Raw genomic sequence first — 22,387 nt, 5'->3', positions numbered from 1 at the left:
ACTCCCACGGGCAGCGCATTCCATGCCCCCACCACTCTCTGGGTAAAGAACCCACCTCTGACATCTCCCCTATACCTTCCACCCTTCACCTTAAATCTATGTCCCCTTCTAACACTCTGTTGTACCCGGGGAAAAAGTTTCTGACTGTCTATCTATTCCTCTGATCATCTTATAAACCTCTATCAAGTCACCCCTCATCCTTCGCCGTTCCAACGAGAAAAGGCCGAGAACTCTCAACCTATCCTTGTATGACCTACTCTCCATTCCAGGCAACATCCTGGTAAATCTTCTCTGCACCCTCTCCAAAGCTTCCACATCTTTCCGAAAGTGAGGCGACCAGAACTGCACACAGTACTCCAAATGTGGCCTAACCAAAGTCCTGTACAGCTGCAACATCACTTCACGACTCTTGAATTCAATCCCTCTGCTAATGAACGATAATACTCCATAGGTCTCTGGATTAATATTCCAGCTATAATACCACTAGGCCATCAACTCCTTGACAATATAATGAGGATATAATGAGGGGAAAGCATTCACTGGAGGTCATATCGGTGGAACTGAGGAATACTAAAGGACCCAGAACTGTCATAGGTATTGTGTACAGACCTCCTACCAGCACTCTGAAGTGTATAAATGCAGAAATTAGGCACGTCATGGAGTTATAGAGATGTAGAGCACAGAAACAGACCCTTCGGTCCAACCTGTCCATGCCGACCAGATATACCAACCCAATCTAGTCCCACCTGCCAGCACCCGGCCCATATCCCTCCAAACCCTTCCTATTCACATACCCATCCAAATGCCTCTTAAATGCTGTAATTGTACCAGCCTCCTCCACTTCCTCATTCCATACATGTACCATACTCTGAATGAAAAAGTTGCCCCTTAGGTCCCTTTTATATCTTTCCCCTCTCACCCTAAACCTATGCCCTCTAGCTCTGGACTCCCTGACCCCAGGGAAAAGACTTTGTCTATTTATCCTATCCATGCCCCTCATAATTTTATAAACCTCTATAAGGTCACCCCTCAGCCCCCGACGCTCCAGGGAAAACAGCCCCAGCCTGTTCAGCCTCTCCCTGTAGCTCAAATCCTCCAACCCTGGCAACATCCTTGTAAATCTTTTCTGAACCCATTCAATTTTCACAACATCTTTCCGATAGGAAGGAGACCAGAATTGCACACAATATTCCAACAGTGGCCTAACCAATGTCCTGTACAGCCACAACATGACCTCCCAACTCCTGTATTCAATACTCGGGCCAATAAAGGAAAGCACACCAAACGCCTTCTTCACTATCCTATCTACCTGCAACTCCACTTTCAAGGAGCTATGAACCTGCACTCCAAGGTCTCTTTGTTCAGCAACACTCCCTCGGACCTTACCATTAAGCATATAGACAGAGTAGTGCTAAAGGGGGATTTTCACTTTAACATAAATTGGGAGAGGCAGACTAGAATCACCTGTCAGAACCATAGGAAATTTCTGGAGTGTGTCTGGGATAGTTTCAATCAAATAAAATAGAATACAATACAGCACAGGAACAGGCCCTTTGGCCCATCAAGCCTGCGCTGATTTCTAATCCTTATTTCGACCCACAAGTTATTGCCCATGTGTAGTTTCTATCCCTCTGTTCACCTCCCATTCACGTGTCTGTCAAGATACACTTTAAACATTGCTCAAGTATCTGCTTCCACCTCCTCCAATGACAGTGCGTTCCAGGCACCCACCTCCTCCAATGGCAGTGCGTTCCAGGCACCCACCTCCTCCAATGGCAGTGCGTTCCAGGCCCCACCTCTTCCAATGGCAGTGCGTTCCAGGCCCCACCTCCTCCAATGGCAGTGCGTTCCAGGCCCCATCTCCTCCAATGGCAGTGCGTTCCAGGCACCCACCTCCTCCAATGGCAGTGCCTTCCAGGCCCATCTCCTCCAATGGCTGTGCATTCCAGGCACCCATCTCCTCCAATGGCAGTGCGTTCCAGGCCCCACCTCCTCCAATGGCAGTGCGTTCCAGGCCCCACCTCCTCCAATGGCAGTGCGTTCCAGGCCCCACCTCCTCCAATGGCAGTGCGTTCCAGGCACCCATCTCCTCCAATGGCAGTGCGTTCCAGGCCCCACCTCCTCCAATGGCAGTGCGTTCCAGGCACCCACCACACTCTGGGTGACCATTTTCCTCACATTTCTCCTCTAAACTTTCCCTGTCATACCTTGAACTTGTGTCCTCTTGTAGTTGACCTTTCAACCCTGGGAAAAAGCCTCTGACTATCCCCCCTGTCTATGCTTCCCATAATTTTGTAAACCTCGAACAGGTCTCCACCTCAGCCTTCATCTTTCCAGTGCAAACAACCCGAGTTTATCCAACCTCTCCTCATACCTAGAGCCCTCCAGATCAGGCAACACCCTTGGTGAAACATCTCCGCACTCTCTCCAAAGCATCCACATCGTTCTGGTAATGTGTTGACCAGAACTGTACACAATGCTCCGAATGTGACTTAACCAAAGGTTTATACAGCTGTGACATATCTTGCTAACTTTTATAAAACTGAAAGAACTGTGGATGCTGTAAATCAGAAACAAAAACAGAAGTTGCTGGAAAAACTCAGCAGGTCTGACAGCATCTGTGAAGAGAAATCAAAGTTACCATTTTGGGTCCAGTTCTGAGGAAGGGTCACTGGATCTGATTTCTCTTCACAGATGCCTTCAGACCTGCTGAGCTTTTCCAGCAACTTATGTTTTTGTTGCTAACTTTTATAATTGATGTGCCAGCCAATGAAGTCAACGTGCTGTATGCCTTCTTGACCACCATATCCACCTGTGTTGCCACTTTCAGGAATCTGTGGACCTGTACGCCTGGATCCCTCTGTACATCAATGCTCCTAAGAGTTCTGTCATTAATTGTATAAGTTACACCTGAATTTGTTCTTCCAAAATGCATCACCTTGTTTTTGTCCAGAATAAACTCCATCTGCTATTTCCCCAACCAAATGTAGTTGGATCATATTGTATTCACAAGCTGTCCTGAAAACATTCGATTAATTCCTCATCGTGGTTTCCCTTGCCGTACTGACTATCCCAATCTTCCTGACGATGAAACTCACCCATGATTAATGTACTGCCTTTTGTTAGACGTCCTCACTATCTCCTGGTTTATTCTCCCTCCCTCACTATAGCTCCTGTTAGACTGATAGACTGTCCTGAGCAGTATTTCTGTTCCCTTTTTATTTCTTGAGATTTATTGTTTGAGATTTGGTGGTTGTTTAAAGGCGAGCAGTAGATGTGTGGGGAAGGTGTTGGTGAGGTGCTCATCCTCATTGATAATGTGTTGCAGGCTACGAAGAACATGGTGTAGTTTTTCAGCTCCTGGGAAGTGCTGGACGATGAAGGGTGCCCTGTCGGTTGCAGCACGTGTCTGTCTCCTGAGAAGGTCATTACGGTTCCTTGCTGTGACATGTTGGAACTGGCAGTCGATGAGTTGAGCATCATACCCCGTTTTATCATCCCTGAGTACGTGCAGGTGTCCGTCACGTTCCTCCTCATCTGAGCAAATCCAGTGTAGGTGTAGGGCTTGTCCATAGGGAATGGCTGTTTTTATATGTTTTGGGTGGAAGCTGGAGAAGTGTAGCATCATGTGGTTGTCTGTGGGTTTGTGGTAGAGTGTGGTGCTGAGGTGTCCATCCTTGATGGAGATGCACATGTCCAAGAATGAGACAGACAGTCGAGAGTAGTCCATGGTGAGTTTGATGGTGGGATGAAACTTGTTGATGTCACTGTGTGGTTTTATCAGTGACTCCTCGCCATGGGTCCAGAGGAAGAAAATGTCGTCAATGTACCAGGTGTATAATGTTGGTTGGAGGTCCTGCATAGAGATGAAGTCTTGTTCGAACCTATGCATGAAGATGTTGGCATATTGGGGTGCAAATTTGGTCCCCATGGCTGTTCCATGTGTCTGGATGAAGAACTGATTGTCAAAGATAAAGCGGCTGAGTTGTAGGATGGTGTTTGGAGATTGGCAGTTGTTGGTGTTGAGTACTGAGGCTGTTGCCGAGATGCCATCCTTGTGGGGGATGCTGGTGTAGAGTGCGGAAACGTCCATTATGACAAGGAATGCTCCCGGTTCAACTGGTCCGTGGGTGCTGAGTTTCTGTAAGAAATCCATAGTGTCGCGACAGAAGCTGGAGATCCCCTGTACAATAGGTTTCAAGATGCCTTCCACATAACCAGAGAGATTCTCACATAGGGTCCCATTGCCCTACACGATGGGACGTCCCGGTGTGTTGGCTTTGTGTACCTTTGGAAGGCAGTAGAAGTCGCCTACACGAGATGTACATGGGATGAGGGCGAGTAGGGAACTCTGAAGGACTGGATCCAAAGTTCTGATCGATGTACTTTGCTCAAAAACTGTATGAATCCATTGTCAGACTCACTTTTTAGATTAGAATCAGTCTAAACATTATAGCACAGACAGGGAACACAGGGGGCTAACACCTTCAACATATTATCGGGACTGACACCAATTGTTACAGTTAACCTGAGAATGTAATTTTAAAAAAAGGTTTTGTGATTTACATATGAAAGAAGTGAAACTATCACGGTATTCGAACAGATGAAAGACTTAACAAACAATCAAGGTATTTTTCAATGTGTAATTTCAGTTACATCACACAGTAAACTTTTGCTATAAATTCTGTACCTTACAACTGTGTCCTCCCCAACCATCTGATGAAGGAGCGTCGCTCCGAAAGCTAGTGCTTCCAAATAAACCTGTTGGACTATAACTTGGTGTTGTGTGATTTTGAACTTTGTACATCCCAGTCCAACACCAGCATCTCCAAACCATGATTACATTTATTTTGTTCCAAATATTACATACATTCAAGTAAAGCCCATTTAATGAAGCTTTGTCTTGGCAAATTGCCCTGGTCTGACCCCCATTTCCTGCTGTACTGATCTCCTACTCAGCAATCAGCCTTTTTCCCTGCACCCGTAGGGGTTAATGACATCTCTCTGTGGATCAGCTCTCCCACTCTGCTCTCACTCTGAGAGTTTCCTGCTTACACTGAATCCCTGTTAAAGCAGTTTGGTTATCTTTCACCCTGAATTCCCACTTCAACCTGATTTCCAACAATATACTCCACTCAACTTTCTTCAGAACTGAAAGGTGTTGGAAACTGTTTTTTTAAAAAATACTTTGGACAAAAGCAGAGAATGAACAGGAAAGCTGAGGTAGATGTGCAGTAAAGCTCGGAACACAACACTTTCAACTACAATAAACATGACAGTAAATACAGATGTAACACAGAAGAGGTGAAGAAAGAGAGGTTAAACAGGTGGAAATGAGGGTGTGACTGAGAGAGAATGGGTCCTCTGTGCTTCATACAAAGTAAACAAGACACGAATACAACACAACTCAGTGTGAAGCAGGGAGGGTGTGACAGAATGTCAGAAAACTGGAAAACAGACTTAAAGTAGTCAGTTTCTAGTCATTCAATGTAATGTTGAGGCCTGCTGCATTGTCAGAGGGTCAGTGCTGAGGGAGTGCTGCATTGTCAGAGGGTCAGTGCTGAGGGAGTGCTGCACGGTCGGAGGGTCAGTACTGAGGGAGTGCTGCACTGTCAGAGGGTCAGTGCTGAGGGAGTGCTGCACTGTCAGAGGGTCAGTGCTGAGGGAGTGCTGCACTGTCGGAGGATCAGTGCTGAGGGAGTGCTGCACTGTCAGAGGGTCAGTGCTGAGGGAGGGGTGCACTGTCGGAGGGTCAGTACTGAGGGAGGGGTGCACTGTCGGAGGTTCAGTACTGAGGGAGTGCCGCACTGTCAGAGGGTCAGTACTGAGGGAGTGCCGCACTGTCGGAGGGTCAGTACTGAGGGAGTGCTGCACTGTCAGAGGGTCAGTGCTGAGGGAGTGCTGCACTGTCAGAGGGTCAGTGCTGAGGGAGTGCTGCACTGTCAGAGGGTCAGTGCTGAGGGAGTGCTGCACTGTCAGAGGGTCAGTGCTGAGGGAGTGCTGCACTGTCAGAGGGTCAGTACTGAGGGAGTGCCACACTTTCAGAGGGTCAGTACAGAGGGAGTGCTGCACTGTCGGAGGTTCAGTGCTGAGGGAGTGCCGCACTGTCAGAGGTTCAGTGTTGAGGGAGTGCTGCACTGTCAGAGGGTCAGTCCTGCGGGAGTGCCGCAGTTCGAAGGGTCAGTGCTGAGGGAGTGCTACACTGTAGGAGGGTCAATGCTGAGGGAGTGCTGCACTGTCAGAGGGTCAGTGCTAAGGGAGTGCGGCATTGTTGGAGGGTCAGTGCTGAGGGAGTGCCGCACCGTGGAGAGTCAGTGCTGAGAGAGTGCTGCACTGTCAGAGGGTCAGTGCTGAGGGAGTGCTGCACTGTCAGAGGGTCAGTGCTGAGAGAGTGCTGCACTGTCAGAGGGTCAGTGCTGAGGGAGTGCTGCATTATCAGAGAGTCAGTGCTAAGGAAGTGCCATATTGTTGGAGGGTCAGTGCTGAAGGAGCGCTGCACTATCAGAGGGTCCATGCTGACGGAGTGCTGCACAATCAGAAGTTTAGTGTTGAGGGAGTGCCGCACTGTCAGAGGGTCAGTGCTGAGGGAGTGCCGCACTGTCAGAGGGTCAGTGCTGAGGGAGTGCCGCACTGTCGGAGGGTCAATGCTGAGGGAGTGCCGCACTGTCAGAGGGTCAGTGCTGAGGGAGTGCCGCACTGTCAGAGGGTCAGTGCTGAGGGAGTGCCGCACTGTCAGAGGGTCAGTGCTGAGGGAGTGCCGCACTGTCACAGGGTCAGTGCTGAGGGTGTGCCGCACTGTCACAGGGTCAGTGCTGAGGGAGTGCCGCACTGTCGGAGGGTCAGTCCTGAGGGAGTGCCACACTGTCGGAGGGTCAGTCCTGAGGGAGTGCCACACTGTCGGGGGGGGGGGGGGGGGGGGGTCAGTAATTGTTATTAACTCTCCTGTAGTCGGAGGATTGATCCTGGCTGGGATTGTTGTGTAAATGTGAGAGCTTTTACAGATCTGTTAAAGTGCTGTCATGTTTAGTAAACAGACTAAAGACTGTAATTGAGCAGCTCACATTGCTGAAGGCAGCAGAGAAATCCAGGATTGGTTTTCAAAGTAGAGACAGAGCAGAGGTGGAGCTGTCTGGGGAGTGCCAACAATGTGGCACTCCGTTAGCACTGACTCTCTGACAGGTCTCCCACAATACTGTGCATTTCCTGAACTTTGCCTCCCAAAGCTGGAAGATTCAAAGCGAAGGTAGTGAACCAGGAAGGAAAGAAAGACCGAGGGGAGAGAGAAACTGAAAAGGTTCGAGAGAGGGTAGAGGAGACAGAGAGAGAGAGAGGGGGGTGTTGGAGAGGGGTGGAGGGTACAGAGAGGAACTGCACTTTGCTCTGTGTGTTTGGGGCAAGTGTGTTCCAGGGAAACAAGGTCAGATTTGTTCACGTTGCCTGAAGTGGCTGTCGTTTGGAAATTGAAAGGGCAGATTATTGAACAGGGGTGGATTGTGTCAGCTGCAGAGTGGATGGGTGTCACAAACTGGGACAGGCTGAGAGTGGAGGGCAGCTCTCACTGAGACCGGGCCAGGGGATAGAGTAAGGCAGTACAGGGCTGAGGTATGGCCGGCTCTGGGGACTGGGCTCATGAATGGAGCAGAATTGAGAGCACTATCCGGGGGAGTTTCCGTCAGCTCCGGGAGAGGTACCTGCGGAGTCCCGGGGCCGGGAGTCAGGAGCAAGTCCCTTCCCGAACAGAGACGGAGCAAGGAGCCGGGGACAGTCTGCACGGGTTACCGGTGAGAACACTCTCAGAGCCCCCACCCCACAGTCCTTACATTACCCCACGGCCAGGGAGCAGCGAATTCATCCCCCTGTGTTTGGTCTGTGTGCTGATTCCACATCCCTGAGTAATAACTCCCAGTGTCTGTCCCCATTCAAAACAACAAATTCCTCCTTGCGAACATTTCACTGGTTTGCCTGCAGGATGAAAGCTGCTTTTTCCCTCTGCATCTCCACCTCATCAAACACTCCCAGCACAGGGACAGCACAGGGTGTGATACAGAGTAAAGCGCTCTCTACACTGTCCCCATCAAACACTCCCAGGACAGGGACAGCACAGGGTGAGATACAGAGTAAAGCTCTCTCTACACTGTCCCCATCAAACACTCCCAGGACGGGGACAGCACGGGGTTAGATACAGAGTAAAGCTCCCTCTCCCCAGCAGTGCGGAGAGTCTGTCCTTCAGTCAGTCCAGTCCCACTACAGCAAATGGTGCGACTTGAACGGAGTAAATACCTTGATTTTAAAACCTTGTGGAATGATGAAGCTGACTGTCATGGGAACAAAGCTGGTTCACTCAGATCCTTGAAGGTTGTAAATCTGCTGTCTGTTACTTGGTCTGCTCTGGTCTACCAGTGATGCCAGACCCATAGCAGTGTGGCTGACTGAACTACCCTCTGGATGCTGAGGGATGGGAACAAATCCTAGAGATAGTCACATCACATAAACGAGTAAATAATGGGCTTATATAGGCAAGAAACACCAGATTTCATACCTTGTCAATGTTGTGACCATTTGGAAATTGGCCTTTCGACATTGGTCCTTCAGCCCCCAGGCAGGACATCTGCCATTTCAATCATCCTCCAATCCTCACTGTTCCTTCCAAATCCTGACCTCAGCCCTCTTGGTCCTATCTTGAACTGGTGAAACTTTAACAGCAGTTGGATCTTGTGCTCCTGTTACAGGTGGAGGTACAGATGTATATTATGGGCTTACTATCTCCCAGGGATCTGTGCCAACTTGGATGTGTCAGTCGCTATTGGAATGCCATGGTTCGTGATCCCCTTTTGTGGCGTTACTTCCTCCTGCGGGATCTCCCTCGCTGGAATTCTGTCGACCATCTGTCACTGCCGAATGCAGCATTACTGAGTAAATCACTGACTGACAGCATGGAGCAGGACTATATGACAGCGTAAGTGAAGTATTGTTTGAAATCAGACTGCAGTCACCTTCCCTGTCCCCCACTGACTGCAGGTCACTGACACCCCTCCCCTTCACTGTTTCTTTTGTTTCTGTTTGTGTCTGTACACAATTTACTTAAACACTGTAGTTAAAACACAACAAAAGAAATAAGAACTTAAAATAACAGCTCTAGTGGAAAACTGAACAGAACAATAGAAACAGTAACTATAACTAAATAATTGTTCCAAATACAGTAACATCCCGTAAACAAACTCTTGGCAAAAAGGCAAATTCAGAAAAGCAGATTTTGTCTCCTATGCAATCCAGCAGCCTAGGAAGAGAACCATCAGCCTTCGACTGCAATCGAGAGAGGGAAAAACGGCTTCCACTTCTTCAAGCCCATAACAGCAACCGCTGACAGCTAAACCAAAAAACTACAAGCAGACTCGAAATCCTGGTCAGAGAGAGCTGACCTCACCCATCCAGGTTGCTTCTATTGTTTCAACCTTAGGCAAAAAAAAAACCCAAGACCTTGCAAGCTGTTTACTGTTAGTGGTTTTGGTAGATTGTTTGGTACCTTCTGCCTTAATACCTCACTTAAAAAAAAGGACAAAATAATCTCTTATAGCCACAACATCATCACACAATAAAATCTAAATGAAACCTCTGATACATAAATCCATGAGAATGGCCAGGATTTAAAACCATATGTTTCTTGGTATATGGGCTTATATGATGCTGTACATAATATCTATATTATAACATTTGATACAGTAAATCAATATCCCTGATTGTCCTGGAGAGGGTGGTGTGAGCTGCTCCCTTGAGGCACTGCAGTCCATGGCTGAAGCTTGTTGAAGTTTTATTTAAAAACCTGAATTGTTGTATTTGAACATGGATTGCTTCAGTATCTGAGGATTCACTAGTGATGCTGAATACTATGTAATCATTGGTGAGCATCCCCTCTTCTGATAGAGAGAAGGCCATTCACGAAGCAGCTGAAGGTGGTTGGGTCTCAGACACAAAACGCAACCATGTGCCTTTTCTAGGAAATGTATCAGAGCCACGTGACGAACCGGGCTGATGATCTGAAAGGGGGTGTTCGTGTAACAGATGGTGTCTTCCAACTGCTGGGAACAGGCAGGGCAAAGGCTGGTTCTGCCAAATAATTGAAAGTACAACAGGTTCTCTTCTGGGATGAAACTCCCAGTGTCCTTTTAAAGCCCCTTCACTCTATCTCCTGAGTGTCCTCAGATTGACTTCAGACTTCGAGCAAGCAAGTGCCATCTCTCTCTCTCTCTCTCTTTAATTCTTCCATGGGATTGAGATTTTGCTGGCAATTTATTGCACCTCCTTAATTTCCCTTGAATTGAGTGTCTCTCTTGGCATTTCACAGGGTGGTTAAGAGTCACCCACATTGTTGTGGGTCTGGAGTCACATGTAGGCCCAGACCAAGTAAGGATGGCCGTTTTTTTCCCTAACGGAAATAAGTGACGCAGATGTGTTTTTATAGTTTCCTGGTCACCATCACCGGGATACTTTGAACCCTGGTGTTAGGAATTATCCTTCCCCTGGTGGCCAGTGTGGGATTTGAACCTGTGTCTGACAGCATTAGGTAAAAACAATGACTGCAGATGCTGGAAACCAGATTCTAGATTAGAGTAGTGTTGCAAAAGCACAGCAGGTCAGGCAGCATCCGAGGGTTCCTGCTCCTCAGATGCTGCCTGAACTGCTGTGCTTTTCCAGCACCACTCTAATCTAGAATCTGACAGCATTAGCCCGGGTGCTTGTTTACCTGTCCAGTGACATACTGCAGGTGTCACCCCCTTACATTTGGATACAGAACTGGCTGAAAGGTAGACGACAGACGGTGGTGGTGGAGGGTTGTTTTCAGACTGGAGGCCTGTGACCAGTGGAGTGCCACAAGGATCGGTGCTGGTCCTCTACTTTTCATCATTTATATAAATGATTTGGATGTGAGCATAAGAGGTATAGTCAGTAAGTTTGCAGATGACATGAAAATTGGAGGTGTAGTGGACAGCGAAGAAGGTTACCTCAGATTACAACAGGATCTTGATCAGATGGGCCAATGGGCTGAGAAGTGGCAGATGGAGTTTAATTCAGATAAATGTGAGGTGCTGCATTTTGGGAAAGCAAATCTTAGCAGGACTTGTACACTGAATGGTAAGGTCCTCGGGAGTGTCGCTGAACAAAGAGACCTTGGAGTGCAGGTTCATGGCTGCTTGCAAGTGGAGTCGCAGGTAGATAGGATAGTGAAGAAGGTGTTTGGTATTTTTTCCTTTATTGGTCAGAGTATTGAGTACAGGAGTTGGGAGGTCATGTTGTGGTTGTACAGGACACTGGTTAGGCCACTGTTGGAATATTGCGTGCAATTCTGGTTTTCTTCCTATAGGAATGACGTTGTGAAACTTGAAAAGGTTCAGAAAACTTTTACAAAGATGTTGCCAGAGTTGGAGGATTTAAGCTATAGGGAGAGGCTGAATAGTTTGAGGCTGTTTTCCCTGGAGTGTTTGCGGCTGAGGGGTGACCTTATAGAGGTTTATAAAATCATGAGGGGCATGGATAGGATAAATCAATAAGGTCTTTTCCCTGGGGTGAGGGAGTGTTGAACTAGAGGGCATAGGTTTAGGGTGAGAGGGAAAGATATAAAAGAGACCTAAGGGGCAATGTTTTCACGCAGAGGGTGGTGTGTGTATGGAATGAGCTGCCAGAGGAAATGGTGGAGGCTGGTACAATTCCAACAAGGCATCTGGCTGGGTATATGAATAGGAGGGGTTTAGAGGGATATGGGCCGGGTGCTGGCAGGTGGGACTAGATTGGATATCTGGTCGGCATGGACGGGTTGGACCAAAGGGTCTGTTTCTGTGACTCTATGACTCTGCCAGACAAGTACATTGAGGTCAATGGATCCAAACTGGGTGAATGTAGGACAGACTCAATGGCCTGACTCTGTTCCTATGCTGGAGAATCTTCATCTTTCAAAACCCGAGCTTGCCATTCCTATTGAGTGACTGACTGTTTGCTTTCAGTTTTCCAATGCTCCCTGTCCTTGCTGTGTTTTGCACTTTGAGCATCAGTCCTGTGGTGAACACTGCTTAGGAGAGCCAGGTGCAAGGATCTCAGGAATGCTGTTTCTTTCTGGGCAGGTATTTAACGAGCTGCCCTGAGGGCAGAAAGCACAGGAGAGTGCGCCCCAGTGCCTACAGCGCAGTCACCTCCTTGTTCTACTCACTGGTCTCTCAGGCAGAGCCGCGGTTTGCCATGTTTGGGCCTGGTTTGGAGCAGCTGGACACCTCACTGGTCACCAAGATGATGAACTCACCGGGGATGCTACCTGTCATCAGTCTACCGCAGCGACAGATTGACGGTACATCACATTCCAACCCCTATTCCCCCATTTATACCTCATAATCAACCTGAAGCAAAAAATTACACTTTACTCTAAATCTAACCTGTGCTATCCCTGTCCTGGGAGTGTTTGATGGCGACAGTGTAGAGGGAGCTTTACTCTGTTTCTACCCCAAGATGTCCCTGTCCTGGGAGTGTTTGATGGCGACAGTGTAGAGGGAGCTTTACTCTGTGTCTAACCCTGTGCTTTCCCTGTCCTGGAAATGTACAATGGAGACAGGGTAGAGGGAGCTGGAAAAGCAGAGCAGGTCAGGCAGCATCCGAGGAGCAGAAAAATTGACGTTTCGGGCAAAAGCCCTTCAGGAATTCCTGATGAAGGCCTTTGCCCAAAACGTCAATTTTCTTGCTCCTCAGATGCTGCTTGACCTGCTCTGCTTTTCCAGCATCACTCTAATCTAAACGCTGGTTTTCAGCATCTGCAGTCCTCACTTTTGCCTACAGGGTAGAGGGAGCTTTACTCTGTATCTAACTCCAAGCCGACCCTGTCCAGGAAGTATAGAGGGAGTGCTCCTGTGTTCTCCTCTCCTGTTCTTTCAAAGAATTGCCCCAGATTGGACTTGGAAATTCCATGTAGGCACTGGATTACCTTTCCCAGTGAAGGGCAGTACTGTCATATGTGGTGGACACGGAGGGAGAGCCGTGGATGAGCTTTTTGCTCTCTGCCGGGTTTATTTGTATCATTCCACAAATCCTGATGATTTTCTCGGAAGGTCTGTTCCGATATGAGATTGTTCTCTGAACTTCCACCTTTCTATTTTCAGGAATTGGATCTGGAATCAGCTTCTTATTCAAAAATGAGTACAAGTTTAACATTCTGACTTTATATTCAACAACCTGGTGAGTGTTAATGTACTTAAACGCTAAACACTATTTCCTCTCATCTGTGTGGCTACACCGTCACTGGGAAGCTGTACGCACAGCAGTGGATGGTTTCCACTTCCAGGAGCTGCTGTCATGCAGAGATCTCGGACAACTCTGCATTGGGAAAAATATTAAAGGGGCCCTCAATGCTAAGTTGCACTAAGTTGGCTAGTTTTATATGAGCCTTAGTCAATGACCCATCTGACTGACTTGATAAGGACATAGTTTTAGCTGTTTCTCAACTGAGCTTTTTTATTTGTATCATCAATAGTCACAGGTGAGGTGCCAGAAGACTGGAGGTTGGTTAACGTGGTGCCACTGTTTAAGAAGGGTGGTAAGGACAAGCCAGGGATCTATAGACCAGTGAACCTGACGTCGGTGGTGGGCAAGTTGTTGGAGGGAATCCTGAGGGACAGGATGTTCATGTATTTGGAAAGGCAAGGACTGATTCGGGACAGTAAACATGGCTTTGTGTGTGAGAAATCATGTCTAACAAACTTGATTGAGTTTTTTGAAGAAGTAACAAAGAGGATTGATGAGGGCAGAGCAGTCAATGTGATCTATAATATGGACTTTAGTAAGGCGTTCGACAGGGTTCCACATGGGAGACTGACTAGCAAGGTTAGATCTCATGGAATATAGGGAGAAATTACCATTTGGATACAGAACTGGCTCAAAGGTAGAAGACAGAGGGTGGTGGTGGAGGGTTGTTTTTCAGAGTGGAGGCCTGTGACCAGTGGAGTGCCACAAAGATCGGTGCTGGGTCCTCTACTTTTTGTCATTTACATAAATGATTTGGATGCAAGCATAAGAGGTACAGTTAGTAAGTTTGCAGATGACACCAAAATTGGAGGTGTAGTGGACAGCGAAGAGGGTTACCTCAGATTACAACAGGATCTGGACCAGATGGGCCAATGGGCTGAGAAATGGCAGATGGAGTTTAATTCAGATAAATGTGATGTGCTGCATTTTGGGAAAGCAAATATTAGCAGGACTTATACACTTAATGGTAAGGTCCTTTGGAGTGTTGCTGAACAAAGAGACCTTGGAGTGCAGGTTCATAGCTCCTTGAAAATGGAGTCGCAGGTAGATAGAATAGTGAAGAAGGTGTTTGGTATGCTTTCCTTTATTGGTCAAAGTATTGAGTACAGGAGTTGGGAGGTCATGTTGTAGCTGTACAGGACATTGATTAGGCCACTTTTGGAATTTGCGTGCAATTCTGGTCTCCTTCCTCTCGGAAGGATATTGTGAAACTTGAAAGGGTTCAGAAAAGATTTACAAGGATGTTGCCAGAGTTGGAGGATTTGAGCTACAGGGAGAGGCTGAACAGGCTGGGGCTGTTTTCCCTGGAGCGTCGGAGGCTGAGGGGTGACCTTATAGAGGTTTATAAAATTAAGAGGTGCATGGATGATAGGGTAAATAGACAAAGTCTTTTCCCTGGGTTGGGGGAGTGCAGAACTAGAGGGCATAGGTTTAGGGTGAGAGTTGGAAGATATAATAGAGACTTGGGAGGCAACATTTTCATGCAATGGGTGGTGTATGGAATGAGGTGCTAGAGGAAGTGGTGGAGGCTGGTATAATTACAACATTTAAGAGGCATTTGAATTGGTATATGAATAGGAAGGGTTTGGAGGGATATGGGCCAGGTGCTGGCAGGTGGGACTAGATTGGGTTGGGATATCTAGTCGGCATGGACGGGTTGGACCGAAGGGTCTGTTTCCATACTGTACATCTCTATGACTCTATGGATCTACACTAGATTGCTCCAACCCTGGTTAAAGCTGATAACTACAGGAACTAACCTATGCATTTCGGTTTAATGCCACCTACACAGGGAATTGAATGTCAACAAAATATGAATTTAGGCTTTCTTATTCAAAAACAGCTCGCACTGAATCCTGTTTTGATGTTATGACTTGGTCTCATTATATTTGGATTTCAAGCCAGCCTCAGCAAATTGTTAGAGAGACCATCCAGATTTCTGGGCATATTGTGAATATTTCATGGAATCTAACAGCATGAAAACAGACCATTCAGTCCAACGCATCCATGCTGACCAGGCTTCCCAAACACTTGCATGTGTTAGCCCATATCCTTCTCAACTGTACCTGCAAATACCACTTCCTCTGGCAGTTCATTCCACATACGAACTACTCTCTGTGTGATAATGTTGCCCCTTAGGTACCTGTTAAATCCTTACCCCCTCACCCAAACCTATGCCCTCTAGTTTTGGACTCCCCTATCCTGGGAAAAAGATCTTGGCTGTTCACCCTATCCATGCCCCTGATGATTTTATAAACCTCCATCAGGTCACCCCTCAGCCTTCTACCTTCCAGGGGAAAAAAACTCCCAGCCTACCAAGCCTCCTCTTAAGTCTACCCCCAACATCACTCGATCTGATTAACTCGAATCTGTCACCTTGTTCGTAAATCCCATCACCAGTGAACACTGTTCCAGATCAAGTCTCCGAATTTAACCTGATATTGTGTGGAGGGTATGCAGGATCTAGTTGGGAAGCTTCCTTACTCAGCAACATCCCCCCCTTTGTATTCTGGGGGAAGAGTGAGGTTTGAAGGTGTAGGGCTCTGGGAGGTGAGATGGAGATAGACATGGACCATTCCAGTTGGGAGCAGCAGAAAGGTGCTGGAACGTTGGCTCTGTTGCAGTGATGTAAGTCAGGCCCTCAAGATCTCACCTCAGGTCACCTCCATTCACCATTGGCACTATGTTTTCACCCATCCCCTCATCACACCACCGCTAGTACAGCCACAACCAGCTCATACATGAGGAGCAGCACGGGCTTAGATATAGCATAAAGCTTCCTCTACACTGTCCCCATCAAACACTCCCAGAACAGGGACCGTGTGGCATTAAATACAGAGTAAAGCTCTCTCTACACTGTCCCCATTAAACACACCCAGGACGGGGATAGCATGAGGTTAGATACAAAGTAAAACTGTCTCTACATTGTGTTTCATAGGTGAAAGATTATAATTATGAAACTAAATATTTCTTTGAGCTTCATTTGGGCTATTGTCATGCAGGAGAAAGTGAGGACTGCAGATGTTGGAGATCAGAGCTGAAAAATGTGTTGCTGGAAAAGCGCAGCAGGTCAGGCAGCATCCAAGGAGCAAGAGAATGGACATTTGGGCATAAAAGCCCTTCTTCAGGAATTCCTGAAGAAGGGCTTATGCCCGAAACGTCGATTCTCCTGCTCCTTGGATGCTGCCTGACCTGCTGCGCTTTTCCAGCAACACATTTTTCAGCTATTGTCATGCAGACAGACCTGTACCTACTGGAAGGATCATGAGGGAGCTAATCTCCTGGCAGCCATGAAGTGCCGATGCAGTAAGCTGGTTTCCCTGACCAGAGGCATGTGGTTTTTGAATTAGGACAAACAAGAAGGGCCAGGTAATTTCAGACTGAGATAAGGGAGAACTTGTTTGTTCAGAGGGTGGTGGTGAATCTTTCAAATTTTCCGCCAAGCAAGCCCTTGAGACTCTGTCGTTGAGCAGATACAGGGGAGATGGGTTTCTCTCCTCAGAGAAACAGAGATGGTGCAGGAAAATAGTGCTGAAGGTCAGTCAGAATCTCACAGAATGGTCAAAGGGCTAAATACCTGTGTCCAGGTGGAATTGCTGATGTTCTTTTCTCTGCACCTCCTTCAGGAAGGAACGAGAAAGTGCGAGACTCGAAGAGAATGTGGCAGTCAATAAACTCTTTGTGGAACAGCAAAGTGCAGAGGGGAGGCAGGGTGAGGGAGCGAGAGAGGCTTACAGCATCATCCCTCAGGTCCAGAATGTCTGCACTGTGGTCGATGGCTTCATCTACGTGACAAATGCTGAAGGCAGTAGAAGTTAGTGCAACCCCTTCGTTCAACACTACCCTACCCTCTGTCACTGAGCAAGGCTGCTGACTGTGTCTGTGTTAGCAACTGAATAATATACACCCACTCACCAACAATGGTGTCATGGCCAGAAATCCCCAGCACTGACTGAATCCTAACAATAGCTTTTTAGATTACATTCAATTCTTCTCAATTCATTGTAATGTGGCACATTGAGTGTCATTGCAGGACAGCAAAGGGTCAGATACAGAGTAAAGCTCCTTCTACACTATTCCCATCAAACACTCCCAGGACAGGGACAGCACGGGGTAAGATACAGAGTAAAGCTCCCTCTACACTGTCCCCATCAAACACTGTCAGGACAGGGACTGCACAGGGTTAGATACAGAGTAAAGCTTCCTCTACACTGACTCTATCAAACACTCCCAGGATAGGGACTGCACAGGTTTTGGGAGGTGGTTGTGTGAACATCACTGGGCCAATGTTCTTGGGACATGGGTTTGAATCCCATCATGGCAAAGGCAAAGTTTCTTTAATCAAAGGCTGGCATTAAACTGGCCCACTCTCGTGAGCCAGGACACTCCCTTCCCGGTTTACTAGTCTCCTTTAGGAAGGAAACTGCTATCCTTACCTGGTCTCCCCTACATGTAACTCCAGACACATGGCAATGTGGGACTCTGCTTTCTGAACTGGCCAGAGGGAGACACTCAGATTGATGGATAATTGGGATTGAGCAATAAATGCCAGGCCGCTCCTGGCTCTGTGCTTGCTGCAGATTGCTGGGCTCTCCATGTTCCTCGCTGCTGGCTCTAACGTCGAGCTGCTAGACTTTCTCCTCATTCCCAACAGAGACTTACAGCCACTCTAGCTTGAGGCCTGATTTCCTTTGTGTTGCACCGTTGCAATGTAATACGCTTGGTTTTAATGTATTTATCTGGTCCCCTCTCCCTCAGGGCATGATCGAGAGCAGGAAGTGCTCCAGATTCAGGCCATGATCGATCCAAGTCTTGGTGCTCAAAGCCGCCCCCTCCTGGTCTTGTGCTGTACTTCACAGCCTGGTGTACAGCGGATACCATGCGTTTATGTGGCTCACCAGTTACAATTGGGCCAGCTGGAGCGAGCCTGGTTGGTAAGTACGCTGGGGTGTCCTCAGGTATGTGCTAAATCAGACAGCGAAGAATCACTGCCCTGCACAATTCTGCAGAGAGCGAAAATCACCCAGCTTAACCACCCATAGTTCTCAGTTGGAAAGTCCATCTAATTAGATTAGATTAGATTACTTACAGTGTGGAAACATGCCCTTCGGCCCAACAAGTCCCCACTGACCCTCCGAAGAGCAACCACCCAGACACCTGTTTCACTTTGTGTGAGAACATATTTATTTTGTCCCTGTCATGTTTGAACGTTTCTCATTGCTCTAATGTCAGATGTTAACCCTCAGTGGATTAAAGGGGTATGTGGATTAGTGGTGCTGGAAGAGCACAGCAGTTCAGGCAACATCCGAGGAGCAGGGAAATCAACGTTTCAGGCAAAAGCCCTTCATCAGACCCTAATGAAGGCCTTTTGCCCGAAACGTCGATTTTCCTGCTCCTCAGATGCTGCCTGAACTGCTGTGCTCTTCCAGCACCACTTATCCAGAATCTGGTTTCCAGCATCTGGAGTCATTGTTTTTACCTAAAGGGGTGTGTGTTTGAACTTAGTGAAGAGGTCTGACCACTTTTTCCTTTCCTGTTTGTTTCTTTGCTTCAGGCCCACGATACAGATGCACTTTCGCTTGGAGGCTTTCTTGATGGCATTGAATGGATTCTGCGGGAAGTTGGCACCTTGTGATCCACTGTAGCTTGGAGCAGATTCCGTCCTTCAGGAATGATTATATCCCAATCGCTCGGCAAACCGAAACCCACCCCACCTCATTCTCAACAGGAGAACTTACTCAAGACCCTGTATTGTATCCCAAGGAGGTGACTGGATACTCGTGAACTCCTGTGATCCACTGGTCAATCAGCTGATGTTGTCTCTTTGTTGATCCCCACACTCTGCTGCATCAGGCAGTTGCGTGGATAAACACTGAGTGGGGCCTTTTCCATGTTGGGCAGCATTGATTGGTTGGATGGTATGAATAAAAAGTACTCTATGCCATTAATGAACAATCTGTTAATTAAAGGCTACAATGGGCTTGATCTTTGCCTTCCTGCAGTGATGGAGGAGTTTGGGAAAGCACCTCACATTGTGTCAAATTTGAGAAGGGTGTAATTACCACGGTCCCAAGAGAGTGCCTGAGACCATAGCCCAGGGCTAGAATGGAGCAATTCATAAACTCAGAAAAAGGCACAACATATTAACCACGCTGTGGTTCCTCTTTCTGTATGAGGTCTTGTAATACAGTTGGTAGATCACTGCCTCTGAGCCTTTAGGTTCAAATCCTGCTCCAGGCTGAACTTCTGCAGTGCATCTTGTAGATATTACACACTGCTGCCACTGAATGTCAGTGGTGGAGGGAGTGGGTGTTTGTGGATGTGGAGCCAATCAAGCGGCTGCTTTGTCCTGGATGTTGTCAAGCTTCTTGTGTTGTTGGAGCTGCCCCCATCAGAATCCTGCTGAAGGGCTTTTTCCTGCTCCTCGGATGCTGCCTGACCTGCTGTGCTTTTACAGCACCACTCTAATCTAGACTCTGGTTTCCAGCATTTGCAGTCCTTGTTTTTACCCTGCATCCATCCAGGCAAGTGGGAAGTATTTCATCAAATTCCTGATTTGTGCCTTTTAGATGGTGGACAGGCTTTGGGGAGTCAGGAAGTGAGTTCTCACTGCAGTATTCCTAACCTCTGACCTGCTCTTGTAACCACTGTTTTAATATGGTGAGTCCATATGGTGATTGATTTTCTGGTCAATGGTAACCCCCAAGATGGGAATTAAATAATGGTAACACCATTGAATGTCAAGGGGCGGTGGTTCGATTTTCTTTCATTAGAGATGGTGTTATGAAGGTGTAGATGTGTACTGTACCTTTAAGAGAGTTGAAAAGCTAGCAAGGACTGACTGAAAGCACAGAGTCCTGAACAAGGTAAACATGTAACACTTGATTGAAACAAATAGCTGGGGTTGTGTTGCTATGGAACAAAAGCAAATTCAAACTTGGCCAATCCATTTAAATTGTGCTCCAGATACCAAAAATCCAATCAAATTTGTATTTTACTGTTTGGGATGACATCAAACCAATGAAATAATCTGATGTTTTGGGGTATAAAACCGGACATTTTGAACAGTTAGGGGGAGAACAGCAAAGAGCTACCAAGAAACAACAGACTGTTACCTGTCTATAAGAATACCTCTCTGAAAGGTACCTGTCCTTTAGAGGTTAGTGCAGCAGAATATTGAAGCTGACCTCGAGAAAAATCTACAGAGGAAAAGCTACAAAGGAGAGTCGACAAAGCTGACGGGTTTTGAAACGTGATTATTTTTGTAAATCGTAATCAGGTTTTTTAATCGGACCAGTATTGTAGAGTGGGAGGTAAAAGATAGGTTTAAGAGAAATGAGTTGTGAAAAGCTGTTGTTTTAATGTTCTCTGTTGGACTTAATGAACAAAATTGTTAATTTTTACTTTAAGTAGTGACCTCTGGGATAGTTTTTTCCCTCTCGAAATGTACCAGATTACAGCACGGGGTGAGCTTCGCTGTGTGTCGGGGTTAAATTAGCAGAGGGGTTTACCCTGGGTCGTAACAATGGTCATAGCCTGACAGCATGGAGGTTACTTACCACTTGTCAGCCCAAGCCTGGATATTGTGCAGGGTCGTGTTACGTTTGGACACGGATTGTTTCAGTGTCCAAGACTTACAACTCTTTCCAGTCCAGAAAATGTCTGAATCATCCAAAATCTTCTACTATTTCCCAGCCAGTCCTTCAATATAAATAAGTATTCCCAATAATTCAGGCAGGATATCTTCATTCAGAATGCTGAATATTTTGTGGGAAATCTTATCTGGACTGATAAGAATGATTCCAAAAAAGGAGCCCGGCATGAAAACACAGGGGATCAAATGGTGGCTTCAACAAGTCCTGTAAGGCCAAAGGCAAGTTCGGCAGTTTGTGTGGGCAAGGAGATAAGAGATAGAAAGGGTTTTTCTGAGCAGGTTTTTGAGAAGATTTGTAGCTCAGGTTGAGGTTCTGGATATAAGTTTGCTCACTAAGCTGGAAGGTTTGTTTTCAGACATTTCGTCACCATACTAGGTAACATCATCAGTGAGCCTCTGGTGAAGCACTGGTGTTAGTGACCCACTTTCTATTTATGTGTTTAGGTTTCCTTGGATTGGTGATGTAATTTCCTGTGGTGATGTCATTTCCCATGATGATTTTTCTCAGGGTGGTAAATGTGGAAATGACAGGAAATGACATCACTAATCCAAGGAACCCTAAATACAGAAGTAGAAACTGGATCACTGACACCAGTGCTTCACCGGAGGCTCACTGATGATGTTACTTAGTATGGTGAGGAAACGTCTGAAAATGACCCCTCCAGCTCAGCGAGCAAACTTAAATCCAGAGCCTCTTTCTCAACTGATACAGCAGAGACATTCATGTCCCACCAAACAAGTAAACAAGGCTTTTGAAGGAAGTGAGGGGTGTCACAATGTTCCCCAGAGTCAGGGAGGTACCAGAGACTGGGGAATTGAAAACATTCCAGCATTGTTAAAGAAGGATTGTGAGGATAAACCCAGTAATTACAGAGCAGTTAGTTTCATCCCTGTGTTGTGGAAATGTCAAGAAACAGTCGTTACATGGAAAAGGTGGAGATAATTGGGAAGAGTCAATATGGATTTCTAAAGGGGAAATTATGTTCAAATAATTTTCTGGAGTTTTTGAAGAGATAACAGAGAGACTCGATGAGGGTAATGCTGTTGATGTGGTTCACATGGATTTCAGGAAGGTGTTTGGTACAGTGCCACCCAAAACACTTGTGAGGAAAGTTCTAGATCATGGAATAAAAGGGACAGCAGCAACGTGGATACAAAACTGGCCGAGTGAAAGGGAACAGAGAGGAATGGTCAATGGATATTGTTCAAGCTGGAGGAGGGTTTGTCCTGGAGTTCCCCAGGGGGTGGTATTGGGACCCTGACTTTTCCTGATCAGTATTAATGATTGGGATCTTGCTGTGCAGGGAAAAATCTCCATGTTTGTAGCTGACACTGAACCTGGAAGGATTGTAAACTGTGAGGGGGAGTTGTGTGGAACTCCAAGAGGACACTGACAAGTCGGTGGAGGGGGTGGATAGGTGGCAGATGAGGGTCAATGCAGAGAAGTGTGAGGTG

The 22,387-nt window shown here is 46.9% G+C and overlaps 1 protein-coding gene across 2 annotated transcripts; it reads left to right on the top strand.

The window, feature by feature from the left end:
* Positions 1–7,187: 7,187 nt before the first annotated feature.
* Positions 7,188–19,263, top strand: fbxo4 (F-box protein 4). 2 transcript variants are annotated; one of them, XM_072592950.1, is made up of 7 exons: positions 7,188–7,781; positions 8,730–8,956; positions 12,114–12,334; positions 13,137–13,212; positions 16,905–17,092; positions 18,037–18,212; positions 18,833–19,263. In XM_072592950.1, the coding sequence occupies exons 1-7, from the start codon at positions 7,605–7,607 to the stop codon at positions 18,911–18,913; spliced, it is 1,146 nt and encodes a 381-aa protein (XP_072449051.1). In that variant the 5' UTR covers positions 7,188–7,604; the 3' UTR covers positions 18,914–19,263. The 2 variants fall into 2 exon arrangements, with proteins under 2 accessions (XP_072449051.1, XP_072449052.1); XM_072592951.1 differs by having other exon boundaries at positions 7,199–7,243.
* Positions 19,264–22,387: the final 3,124 nt, after the last annotated feature.

Source organism: Chiloscyllium punctatum, chromosome 2 (assembly GCF_047496795.1).
Source record: "Chiloscyllium punctatum isolate Juve2018m chromosome 2, sChiPun1.3, whole genome shotgun sequence".
In the NCBI taxonomy this organism is placed as follows: domain Eukaryota; kingdom Metazoa; phylum Chordata; class Chondrichthyes; order Orectolobiformes; family Hemiscylliidae; genus Chiloscyllium; species Chiloscyllium punctatum.
Note: the sequence above shows the minus strand (reverse complement) of the source record. Positions and strands in the feature narration are given on the sequence as shown.